This window comes from Trichosurus vulpecula, chromosome 4, assembly GCF_011100635.1.
Source record: "Trichosurus vulpecula isolate mTriVul1 chromosome 4, mTriVul1.pri, whole genome shotgun sequence".
Lineage (NCBI taxonomy): Eukaryota > Metazoa > Chordata > Mammalia > Diprotodontia > Phalangeridae > Trichosurus > Trichosurus vulpecula.
The window spans coordinates 154,946,774-154,960,539 of NC_050576.1; the positions used below are offsets into that span (position 1 = coordinate 154,946,774).

General features: G+C 42.3%; 1 protein-coding gene across 1 annotated transcript in view; it reads right to left on the reverse strand.

Annotated features, from left to right (window-relative positions):
• The window catches only part of C4H1orf198 (chromosome 4 C1orf198 homolog), a 54,552-nt gene extending 41,312 nt beyond the window's left edge, over positions 1 to 13,240 (reverse strand). The window contains exon 1 of the mRNA XM_036757044.1: positions 12,455 to 13,240. Within this exon, the coding sequence (XP_036612939.1) occupies positions 12,455 to 12,805 (351 nt within the window). The 5' untranslated portion in view covers positions 12,806 to 13,240. The remainder of the gene's footprint in view (positions 1 to 12,454) is intronic.
• Positions 13,241 to 13,766: the final 526 nt, after the last annotated feature.

Here is a 13,766-nt window from a genome sequence, read left to right on the forward strand (position 1 = left end):
GCATTTTGTAACACTTCAGATTCTACAAAGATTAAATCAAGACTTTTAGTTCAGATATTTTTAAAGCCAATCAAATACCACAAAGCCGATGTAAACCCTGTGGAGTCTGCACAAAGACCTGGGGAAGCAGCCAGCGGGCCTGTAACATCAATTCTCATTAGCCAAGTCTCAGGCCCATCAAAGCCCCATGACTGCACAGTCATCTTTCTCCAACTCAGTGTCGAGTCCTTTGTTCACTCTTGCAAGGGACTGAATAAATGGGTAGATTCCTCAGCTTTTTACAATTCTGCGCTCATAAAAATAATACAGCACTTTAAAAAACACACACACACGAAACCAAAGTACAATCTGATGTCAGACATCAGCTGCAGACCCAAGCAACAAAAGCTTTCACAAGAGAACAGGCTCTCCCAGCAGTTGGATATAAATGGCATCAGAATTTCAGAGCAGCAAATACTTTCTCACACAATAGCATCTTTCTTTTGCATCCCACCAGAACCAGCAGGCACACCAGTGTGACACCAAGCACACTCTTCTCTGGCCAAATGTATATAATGCCATGGTGGCACGCACACCACACACACACACACACACACACACCCCTAAAGATCTGAAATTTCCACTGAACCAAAACACAACTGGATTTCTGCAACAGATCCATCCGATAACAACCTTGCTCCTCGCTGCTACAGTGGTTAATGTCCCATTTTTTTATGGTGCTGTTAAATGCTCTCAGGAGGTTCAAGTTTCCCTAGAAAAGAAATGGACCATGGAGAGGTGCTAAAAGAGGACAACTCAGCCACCCTGGAAATAACTTATCTGTTGAAGAAAGGAACAGGAGCACACAGTCCTGACACATTGATGACACAGTATTTGTTATCACTCTGGGCAGAGCCTGAGAGAGAAGTAGAAGATGAGAAAAAGGCAAATGAAATGAATTTGAGACTCACACAGTATCTGACAACATCTGGTCAACAAAGAGGGGAAGCAGTGTCAGCTTCTCCGACAGAAGTTGTCAGGAAACCCAGATGGGCTGGTGCTTGCTCGCCCTCTCTCTCTCCCTCTCTCTTTCTCTCGCGTAAAACAGCTTTTCTTCTGAAATGCCAGCAGCCTTTAACACTGCTCTTTTATCTGGGAACTAAATACCAACCAACATCTTCTTCCAAAAAAGTCAAATGAAGTCTCAGTGTGGCAATTGTTTCAATTCATAAAGCATTCTTTGCCAGGGCCACTGGAAAGATATCCACCCCCACACCTACACTGAAGACAGTCAACCAGGTTTCTTCCCTGGTGGATAATGAATATCCATAGCAATCTTTCACAAAAGCCTCCCTGAGAAAAAGAGATGGGCCAAGAACCAAGTGGTTATCAAAGCAAGACACAGCTGAAAGCCAAACCTCCCATATCAGTCAAGAAACGAGCACAGAACCAGCAATTAAAGAAGGGGAGAAATATTTTGAGACCTGTAAACATTTTTTAGACTAACTCTTAGTAACTTTTATTCTATTTTTGAGGAGGTTGGTGGGGGACAGTGATGATCTAGCAACCCCTCCAAATTAAACTTGAAATTAAACTCCATCACTCATTGCTCCAAAGATAGACTTACCTTTTACTTGACTTCAAAGAAAATAATCTTCTCTCTATATACTTCATAGGGACTAGAAAGGAACTCAGAAATCATCTAAGACCTATCTTCCCCATTACTGTGGAAGTTCTTTTACGAAAACGTTCTTAATCAAAAACTACTCTGACCTAGATCAGTTTGAAATTGTTGCTTGAACAGAGTGCCTATGGGTCACAAAGTGTTGGAGGTAGAATTTGAATACAAGTCTTCCTGATTCCAAGCCCAATCCACAAGGCAAGTCTGCCGCTATAACCCCCTCATTAAAGATAAAGAAATTGAGACACAGAGGAAAAATGACTAAAAGTCATGCTATTAGTAAGCAGCAGAACTGAGATTCAAACCCAGGTCTTCTGACTAAATCTCAAACACTTCCCACTCACCACATTGCCTTCTGTTCAAATTTAGTCCCTCTGTGTTCATGTATGTCGGTATGGGGTAACAAGCTGCTGGATTATCGGGACTCTGACGTTCCATGCAGCATCTTAGTATACAAAAATGTGTTTAATAAATGCTTTTAGATGATGCAAATTATCCCTAAAATATATCATCTCAACTGAAGGGACTGATGTTCATCTTTGTCCAACACTGAGGACACAAAGATATTTGGCAAACACTTGCTTTACCTACCCTCCCTCCTCATCGTTGGCATGGAAAATAATAACCCTTTGATTCAAAGTGTTCAACTAATCAAAGGAACTGGCTCATGAACCAACATAAGATTCAGGGGGCAGGTAACTAGCAAATTCCAGAGGTTTAAAATTATTTAATTTACTTTCTCCTCCCCATCCCCTGCCCTCATATGCAGAGATGTCAATATACATATTGATGGTCCCTCAAATATTGGAAATTCCCAATTAATCTACTTAATTTCCATGACCTGCTCTACCTCAGCTACACACTTGATCTTGCCAACACACACAAGTGTTCCACTTCACTGCAAAATTCCTTTACCAGACCATAATCTGTTATCATTTTATCTTTCCCTATACCTGGTGACCCCTAACCTTCTTCTTTGTCCTCACCATGACTTCCATTCCCTTAATCCTCACCCTTTCTCTGTTCTTTCCCAGGCCACCACCTCTGCACTTGTTGTACTCTCGTTCTTGCCCTATCTTGACCCCTAGTGGACCAACTCAACTCTACACAATCTGTTACTCTGAAATTCTTTGACCCCTTGTATTACTAATCATCCCTTGCCAACCCTCAACCCTAGATTACTGCCACCTTCCATCTCCTTTGCTTCCTGCACTATTAAAGAGAGTTGGAGAAAAGTCACAAAAAGCTGGACCTACTACAAATGCCTCAAATGGGCCCTCACTATATCAAAGCAATCCTCCTACATTTCCCTAGTCAATTTGCTATCCCACTCACCACAGTGGTTGATCCCAACATTCTTGTTTCTCTTCACTTCCCTACAGTACACTAACCCCCCCACCCCCCACTTAGGCTGATGACTTCACCTCATACATCAAAAAGAGCTCCCCCATCTCATCTCACAGCACAGTCATCTTCTCCTTCACTCCTGTTTCACACCAAGAGATGACCTTTCTCTTTGCCAAGGCAAACCCCTCCTCATATATCCTTGATCTGATCCAATACCTCCCAACTTCTTCAGCAAATTGCCCCTACAATTAATCTCACTCCCTCTTATCTTCAGGCTCTCTGTATCTATTTGCTCTTTCTCTACTGTCTACAAACATGCCCAGGCCCCCATCCTAAAAAGACAAATACCCACAAAAAAAACCCACCTCACTTTGTCCTACCATCTCCACCGACTATCAGCCTATATCTCTTCTCACCTTCAGGGCTAAATTCTTTAAGAAAGTCATGTACACTAGGTGCATCCACTTCCTCTCCTATCACTCTCCTCTAAATTCTCTTACCTCAATAGGTAAAATAATTTATAATCTGGCTTCTAACATTATCATTCAACTGAAACTGCAGTGATCTCTTAATTGCTAATGATCTTTTAAAAAAAATCTTCATCCTTCATCATCTCTCTGCAGCATTTGACACAGTTAATCACCTTTTCCTCCTGTATATTTTCTCCTCTCTTGGTTTTCATGAAGCTGCTCTCTCCTGGTTCACCTCCTATTTGTCTAACCATGCCTTCTCAATTTCCTTTGCTGGTTCTTTATTCAGGTCATACCCACTAACTCTTGGTGTTACTCCAGGTTCTGTCCTGAGCCCTCTTTTCACTCTATACAATCAATTGGTGATCTCATCAATTTCCATGGGTTCAATTAACATCTCTGCATATGATTCCCAGATCTATATATCCAGCCTTAATCCCTCTCCTGAGTTACAGTCATGCATCTGCCTTTTGGACATCTTGAGTTGGATGTTCCATAGGTACTTCAAATTTACCATGTCTAAAACAGAACTCATTATCTCCCTTTTTAAGTCACCTCCCCTCAACTTCCCCTATTACTGTCAAGCCTGAAATCACCTTTTGCCTAGACTATTGAAATAGACTTTTAACTGGTGTCTTTGCCTCAAATCTCTCCCCATTCCAATTCATCATCCTCTCAGCTGCTACCCCACCCTCACCTCCACTCTGCTTAATAAGTTGCAGTTGCTCCTTATTACTTCCAGGATCAAATATAAACTCTTTTGTTTGGCACTGATAACCTGGCCCCTTCCTACTTCCCTCTGAATAAGTATGGAATAAATAGCAACTCTGTTCATCAGAACACCTGCCCAATCACATCATCCCAAATCTCGCTTGTACTACACAAGAGGTTTACTATACCTATTGTACTGTGCTGTAGTTATGTTTATGATGGACACTTGAATATACAGTTGTCTTTCCTAGAATCACACTCCAACTCTGGTCTCCATGTCTTCATACTATCTAGCCCCCATACCTAGACTGTTCTGTACTCTCACTTCTGACTCTTAGTTTCTCTGATTTTTTTCAAGACCTTTCAAATCCCACCTTTTGCAGGAGGCCTTTCCTCCTAGAGTGTTTTCAGATGCCATTACTTTTGCCTTTTGCATCACCTTCCTCCATGTGTGTGTATACACACATAGACAGGTATACACACAACATATTTCATATGCATGTATACATACGTGTATATAGATGTATATGTATTTTGTGTGTACCTAGTTATTTACATATCATCTCCCCCACTAGAATATATTTTCCTTGAGAGAAATGACCTTTTTTAGCTTTCTTTGTATTCCCAATGCTCAGCCTAATACCTAGCATATAGTAAACGCTTCAGAAATAAATGCTTATTGATTGATTAACTTCCACAGTGATAATTTATTTAGCCACTTTGGTAAGTTCTGGGATCATCCAACCACTAACCAACACTTTCAATTGCCCATCACAAACCTTCATACAGTAAACCTCGTATGTAGCATGAGCTGGGTCTGAAATGATTAAGTTGGTTGAGTATTCTGGACAAGAGTTGTTAGTTATATCAAATCTATGTCAATTGGAATTTTTTAGGGCCTGAATACAATAAATGAAACACTCTTCTGAATATAATTTTATCTCTTTTTCATAATTCAGAAGGTGCTTCAATATCGTGTAATGCTTTGTGGTCATTATTGGAAGTACTGAAGTTGAGTGCATCAGTATGACTGTACTGTTGACTGTGGATTATCAAAGGAGCCATGCTACAGCAGAAAGGGCCCTGGATTTGGCATCAGAGGACCTAGACCCAAATCCCAGCTCTGCTACTTACTATTTACTACCTCATTGGAGAAAGCAATGGCAAACCACTCCAGTATCTTTGCCAAGAAAACCCCCAAAATGGTGTCACAAAGAGTCAGATGTGACTGAACAACTTGATCTTACCTTCCATGTGATTCAGTTTCCTCATCTCTAAAATGGAGACAATACTTGCTCTATATATTCAGAAGGCTCAGCGAATAGAGTGCTGGACATCAGGTCAAGAAGCCCCAGATTTAAACCCAGTTTCTGCTTTGTACTACCTGTGCAAGGTCAGTGACTTGGACAAGTCACTTCATCTCTGGGTCTCAGTTTCTTCACTTGTATTGTGGCAGTTATAGAGGGAGTGTGGAACAGTAGATGGAGTGTTGGACTTGGAAGACTGAATTCGAATCCCATCCCAGACACTTAGTAGCTGTGTGACCCTCTATGGAGCAGTGGAAAGAGCATTGGATTTGAAGTCAAAGGACCTGGTTTCAAAATTTGAACTCTACTGTTTACTTCCTGTGAGATGCTAGACAATTCAATTCACTTCTCTGGACTTTAGTATCTTTGTTTGTAAAATAATGGGGCTTGACTAAATCAGTTACGAGGTCTTTAACAATAAAACTATTTAACAATAAGATTAAAATAGATTGTCCTCTTTGGTCTACTGTATATACTGAATGTATAAGAAAATGAAAGTGACTCAGAATCCAGAGTTCTAAGTCTATAATCCTATATTCTACTAATTCACAGACAGATCTGCATTGGTTGAGGTAGGCTCCACACAGGGAGCTCCCCATTCCATCAAAATCACAAGCCTACATACTCATACTACATACCTCATACCTACATACATGCACTATATACTTCATAGGGTTTTTTTTAGATTGCTTTGTATACTTTAAAGTGACACATTATTGTTTTATTATTGATTTATCAAATGTAGTATTTCAGTTGTAGAGATTAGGCAAAAATATCGAGAAATACCCCAATCTACCTGGAACGTGGTCGACAGGGACATAAAGATCTTGGGAAATTCTGGTCAGAGCAGGCACCGGAACTCACTATTCCATGCGGTATCTACAGTACAGGTTCCTGTGTTTCAGATGTAAAGTAGTTTGCCCAACTAAATGCAAGGCTTAATTACTAAGTGGGTGCACAGCACCCCCAAAGTAAAAACATGGTAGGAAAACTACCTGGTCTCCCAAAGCACTGATCTATTCAAAGACAAGACAGAGTGCACCTGCTATATTTATTTTTACATTTTGAAAATGGTTTGTGTATCTGTAAGATGAAGTGGAATGATTGTGCTGTTCTGTAACAAATGCCTGTATAGGGATTGTTACCTATACTTTAAAAAATTAAAATGCATTAAAAAATGCATCTTTGTTCTTCCTTTGGGCATGCAATATATTTAGCCTTGCTGAGGTAAGAGAATTTCCATAACTGGATAAGCAAACCTGTAGTTGCAACAGCAAAAATGTACCACTAATGATTTAATCCATAAGTGAACAACACTGTGAATAAAAAAAATAGGATCTTCGACCTCTATAGATCACAACAAACACGAATTCTCAACTTTACTGAAAGGCTTCCCAGAGCCCCACTGCACATGGAAAAATGGAGGAGAAGAAAAGAAAAAGGGGAAAGGGAGGGTGAGGAGAAGATAAAGGGGGATAAAGAGAAAGTTTTTAAGAAGACAAAAGAGTTAGGAAATATATACAAGTATTCAAACTGGTCTGCCTGGTGTGTGTGTATTATTCACACACATATATTTTGGAAAAACAATGTATTGAAGAACAATGGCCTTAACTGAAAGTTTTCAAAATACATGTATCAAAACGTTTTTATTGTACTAAGAAAGACACTAGGGTTTTGTGGAGAGAGAAACATAAGATTTAACACTATCTCCAGCCCTGCTACTCATCCCCTGTGCGATAGTGAACAAGTCACTTAATTTGTCTGCACCTCTGTTTCTTGGCAGTCTACGGCCACCTCTTTCCCCTAGGGAGCTGTGTAGATTAATGAGCCTGTCTGTATAGTGCCTGAAAACCAAAAGGGAAGACATCCCCCTGTCTGCCTTTAGTAATCTTCTCTTCCCACCTGCTGAATACGTGCTCAGCTCTCACAGTATACCTTTTAAGGATGCTAGCTCAGGTGTCACTATTACTCAACATTGGCTGCACAGACAATTCAAATGAAAATGACCCTGATGGAGGGGGGTGAGGGGAAAGGAAGAGGACAGTATGTGAATCAAGAAACATTCTACCTTTTCTTGTTTGGGGCACAATGAGGATAAATACCGCAAAGGCCTTGGAACTCAATGGAATCTTTTCAGGATGACCTTTCAAGGTAGGACCCAGCAGTCAGAGCCTACTATCCAAGACAGAGATAAGGAAAGTTAACATCTGTCCTGGAATCTTTTCTGGAAAAGGAATCAGCCAGAGAGAAGGTGGGCACAAGAATTATAAATTCCATCTCCAAAAAACAATGGCACCAAAGCACAAAATTTCAAGCCCTTGGCAAAAGCCTGGAGAAGAGACAAGATAAAAGACTTTGGTGTTGTTATAGATCTGGTTTCCAGAAGCTAAACATTCAGATTATTAGTAATATTAAAAAGGACACTTGAGAAGAAAGACGGGATTATATGGTGTCACAGGTCTCATTTTAAAAAGCAAAATGTTCAAATTATTGTCACAAAAAAACCCCAACCCTGACTTTATATAGCATTTTATGGTTTACAAACTGCTTTCTGTACAATTATCTCACCTGCTCTTCAGAATCACCCTGTGAGACAGGTAAGGCGAGTGTCATTGGCCCCAAATTACAGGTGAAGAACCTCAGGCTAAAAGTGATTAGGTGACATTTCCAAGCTTACAAAACTACTAAGTGTCTGAGTCAAGCCTTGGAATCAGGTTTTCTAAGGCTGGTGCTCTTTTCACTATACAATGGAGATGAAAAATCCACAAATATTTACTGAAGGCCTGCTATAAGGCACCCTATTAGGTATGATAATAATAGTATATAAAATAGAACTCCAAAATGAAATGGGTTGAGGATGCATGATTGGGGCTGTGGTGGGTTTGCCATTCCTACTGACCTCAAATTGACATTCTTTAAAATATCATGTGGGAAGGCTTAATATGTATTTAGGAGTCAGGAGGAGGCAGTGCTTGCTCTCAAATCTGGCTTCAACCTACCCTTCCAGTTTTATTTCCTAGTACTACCTTTCAACACACCCACTCTACCTCCTAGACAAACTGGCTTGTTAGCTGTTCCCAAAATCTGACATTCCATTTCCTATCTCCATGTATTATATATAATCTTTTTATTTTTTGGGGGGAGGGGGGAAGGCAGGGCAGTTGGGGTTAAGTGACTTGCCCAAGGTCACACAGGTAGTAAGTATGTCAAGTGTCTGAGGCCAAATTTGAACTCAGGTCCTCCTGACTCCAGGGCTGGTGCTCTACTCACTGCGCCACCTAGCTGCCTTATTATGTGTAATCTTTTTTTTCTTCCTCCATGTTCCATTCTCCTATGTCTCCCTTCAAGGCTCAGCTTAGGTGCTTTTTATTGGACCTTTGCTTATCTTCTCTGTGTTCCCCATTCCCACTCTTTAGAGCTCTTTCTCAAATTACCTTATCCTTACTCATCTGGGTACGTGGCATATTACCTATTATAATGCCAACTTCTTAAGGGTTAAAACTATCCCCCATGGCTGGACCAATGCCTTGCAAATAGGAGGCATTCAATAAATGTCTACTGAATAAATCAAGATGCCCATGAAGGGCAGAGATGGGGATGCCATTCCTCTTTGTTTTCAGATATTTCACAGACTCGGTCTAAGAGCAACACCAAACTAAAACTCACAGACAGTGGGCTTCCTATGGAAGCATGAGAAATAGCACCAGATTTCAGCGATCTAGGACTTAAGAGCTAGAAATCAAAGATTACTTCTCATGGAATATTGTGGAAAGCAACTCTTTGATCATAAGTTCTTTAAAAACCATATCCTACAAGAACATCCATGCCAGAGTCATCAAAAATTTACACTATAGCACCAAACTGCTAAGTTTGGGTGAGTTTGCTGGGAAGGTGGGAGACCAGGGGAAGAGGCAGGTAGAGAATGAATCACTATGGCCATAAAGTAGGCCAAAAATGACAGTTGCCACACCTTACAACACTAGAAGTAGTACTATTTTTGAGCAGTTTATCAAGGTCACCGCAAATCAGGTATCAGAATAGAATGAGTCAACAAGCTCTAGTGGTCTTTTTAAAGGCCTCATTTTATTGCTAATTACATGAATGAAAGCAGGGAAGGAAAAATAAGGTATACCATTAAACATTCCAAAATGCAAATGCCTGACCCCTTGAAGGAAGATTTGCTAACAATTTGTGTTCAAACTGCAAGAGGACCAAGCTAATTGAGACATGATAGGAGGAGTCATTCTGTTAAGAGCATTCATCTCATAATGTACCTTGAGTTTCTTACTCCAATGTTGGCCCCAAAGAAAACATCTTCACAATCACAAAAACCAAACCATGGTATGATATGAACGTTCCTAAGACTCAGGAAATACTTGCTGGATTGACTACTAAGAAAGCAAGTAATACACAAAGTTAACTGCTACAGGCTAAAAGGGCAAGGCTATCAGTCAACACCTTTTACTGAGCTACCATAATGTATAGAAAACATTCAGCAAAGCAATGGTGAAACTAAAAACAGAACTAGGAAAACTTTCTGGCTCCTAGATAGCTGTACTAAAAAAACCAAAAGATTCAAAATGCACTTGGGCCTTCAAAAGTTTGTTAGGGTGATGTGAATTTTAATCCCTGACAATTCATTATACCCTTAGGGGATGCCAAGACCTTCTACTATAGGGAACGAGCATTCTAGGATGCAATGTATAAACTGGCCAAGTCACCAGCAATCATTGTCATTGTACTGGGCAACTTCTAGCCCAAATTACTTAGCCCACAATCTGGGGTTCTTGGGACCAGTGTGTGTGTGGGGGGTGGTATTACAGTTCAATACTAGGTATGGTAGAACATGTTCTAACCTGTAATCATTTCAAAACTGGGACCCCCCCAAAGCAGACAAACCAGTTCCAGTGTTCCCTCTTGTATGCAACTCTACTCTTAATTGTTCTATCACCTCCCCACTCTAACCCCTTGGCCATGACCAGAAGTTTGCCATAAGCCCTAGTGTATAGAGGATCACCTGAGGCAGAAGCAATTACCCTGGACTTGGTCTATTTCCAACATATATTTTTAGGGTGCTTCCTGAGGGGGCCTATCCATCTCAGTGGGATGAATACCACATGTCCTAAGCTTGTTAAATTGTGATATACCACATACTCACCAAAGTACCCTAAGGTGTAAGATCTAGCCTGTATCCTTCACAACTTCTGTGCTGAGATTTTTCTGGCATATTCCTATGCTTGTCACAGTACAGAATCCATGTTAGCAGCCATTTTTGCAAATGCAAGAATAAGCTTCAAAACAGAAGGCTGTGTGGCTCCTGCAGGATAAGATGGGCAGCCAGGACTAATTCTAGTTCCATTTGCTTTTAAATCTCAATAAAGGTATAAGTTTAGGTGCAGCTTAACTTGGCATCTGATCAAAGGATTCGAGAATGAAAAAGAAAATAATTTGGCTAATTTTGTGAAAGAGATTATGTACCATGTACATGTATATGTTTGTGTTGATATACAAATGCACATAAAGTATTCATAGTCTGAAACGGGAAAATATTTAGTTATTTTTCAAGACACATATTTCTAAAAATATTTATTTCACCTCCTATTCATGCATTCCTAAGTCTTCCAAAAGATGCTAGTGTTTACTTTTCCATAGCCCGAGTCTGAGTAGTCAAGTACAGCACCATGTGTGCATAGAGACGCCTATCTTCATCCTGAAGACTTTTCTGAGTAGGAATAACTTTAAAAAAAAAAAACCTATACTTTTGGCTTGCTTTTTGCTACACCCATTTTTTCCTGGCAAAACTATTATAGTTTAGAGCTCAATGGAGAATTTTCTTTTAATTCTTCCAGAATAAGGTAGTGTTGGCAGTAAAAGCCTATGTTTTCACACTTTCCTTTCACTAAAATGAGACTGTTTTACAGGAATAAATGCCACAGCCACATAAATTGGATTTCTACTTCACTCTTAAGGTGAATGACTTCAGGAGACAGCATTTTCCTAGCTCAATACATATTGGTTCCAACCCCCATACCTGATAGCTCATGTAAGGCTCTTCTATTATACATTTGATGATTTTAGCCTAAGTGATTAAGTGAACCTGGGACAGATGCTCCTGCTGCTGTCTGATGCTCAAGCCTGCTGGCTCAGAATATATGACCAGTATATATTTCCAAGCCACAAAAGGGCAAGCAGTTTCCTGTACTAAGTGCTTTGGCTTTGGTGGCTATTAGCTCCCATTTTTCTCTTTTTGGTTTCAAAGGTTACTTACCCCATACCCTAGACAACTGCACACAATTTGACTACAGGATCATATGTCAAGAGGCTTATGAATGCTGCTATCTGTGGCTTGGAAGAGGGCAGTTAAATTAACCTTACCTTGGTATTTCAGTTGATAAATGGGGACATGATGCTTGTCCCAAACAGTAACTTGTGCATAATGCTTTTACTGTTTTTTAAGTCTTTTCTCACCAGGCTTCTGCTTGTACCCTAGTAGTTAAATTTCTACCCTTCTCAATAATGAGAAGGTGCTTTCAATTAACGTAAGATATACGCAAACCCTCCTGATGGTCAGAGCTACTATCTGTCTGGTGTCTCTTGCTGGAGGGAGAGAAAATAGGCGATCTTTACAAAGGTTCTCTTCCAGTCCAGGACCCCAGAGCCAGAGTCTGGGTGGATGTATTCTCTCCTCCTTTGGGTTCAGTCTCTCCTGCAGGTCAGATTGTAGCTCTGCCTTATTCTGGGAAGCCTTTTCCTACCCGATCCCCAATAAACCTAGGGCAGTTAACAAAGACTACCACAGAGCAGGTGTTCTGACCTAAATGGGGAGGATTTAGAGGTTTGGGGATAGGGAGCTAGGCAGGGAAACGACGCAAGGCACACCTGCAGCCCCCCACCCCTGGGTGTGTCCCCCTTCCCACCTCCTCCCTCCTGGTCCCGCTGGGTGCTAGCTTCCCCCTTACCTCGTCGCCGAAGTGCACGACCTTCTGGCCCGTGGGCACCCGCAGGTTGGGGTAGCAGGAGGGGGTCTGGTCCCGGGAGGCCCCGGCAGCGCGGTGCGCGGCGTAGCGGGCCTGAATGTGGGGCTCCACCATGCACTTGTCGATGATCTCGTCCTGCTGCTTGGGGGGCAACCTCTCCCACTCGGGCCCGTACTTCTCGCGGATCTTCTCCTTGTCTTGCATGATTTTCCTGGCCATGGGGCTCAGCGAGGAGAAGTAGGTAAAGCGCTTCCGCTCCTTGTCGTCCAGCGGCCGGTTCCCGTTCATGACTGCAGTGCGAGAGGCTGCAATCGCCGCCGCCATAGAGGCCATGGCCACGGACCCTTGGCCTTGCTTTGCTTGCCCACCGCCCGGCTGCCCCTTTCCCTCCACGCCTCCGCCGCGCTCCGGCCGCCCTCTGCCTCTGCCTCTCCCTCTCTGGCTCGGGAGCTAGGAGGCAGGAAGGGAAGATGCCAGAGAGAGCTAAGGACCTCCTCTCCCCACTCCTCCTTCCCTCCCTTCCAGGGTAAACGCCTCCCTTCCTCTCTGGCTCTCTACTCCCTGTTCCGTCCACTCCTCCAGGTCCCTCCTCTCCCCGGGACTTCCTTTCCTTCCTGCCTGCCTTCCTCCTTCTCCTCCTCCCCTTAGTGGACCTCCTCTCCGCCCCTTCTCTCGGTTGCCTCCGGACTCCCCCAATTTCCTTATCTCCTGTTTCCCTCCACCCTCTTCTTCCTTCTTTCCTGGTCCCCTCCTCTCTGCGTCTGCTCCTCCCCCTTGCAAACACCTCTCCACTCCTCCCAGCTGTAGACACGCCCCCTTCCTCTCCCTTCTCCTCCTCATTCCAGCTGTCGCGCCCCATCTTTTCCACTCCAAGCTTCATCAGCCGATCTCACGGACCCGGGAGCCTCCCGAGCCCAGGGCCTCTTGTTTGTGAGTGCTGTTGAGGCCTAATCAAGTGTTTGTTCTTATCGGATATTTCGTTGGGGTTGTTTACTGCGGGATTTGATTTAACCCAACAAACATCTATTAAGTGGCTACTCTGTGCAGAACGCTGGGATAGACTCTGGGGGAAGCAAAGTTTAGATAACACATGTTCTCATGGAGCTCTTCCCTCCCCCCCCCCAGTTGGGGGAATATGACACATAACAAACAGAAATGAATAGGCTGCGGAAGAGTGATGGCTTTGGAGCCTAAGTATTCAAATCCTTGCATGTCCATCTTCCACTAGACTGTGAGCTCCTTGAGAGCAGGGAACTGCTTTTTCCTTTCTTTGTATCCCCAGCTAGTGTCAAGC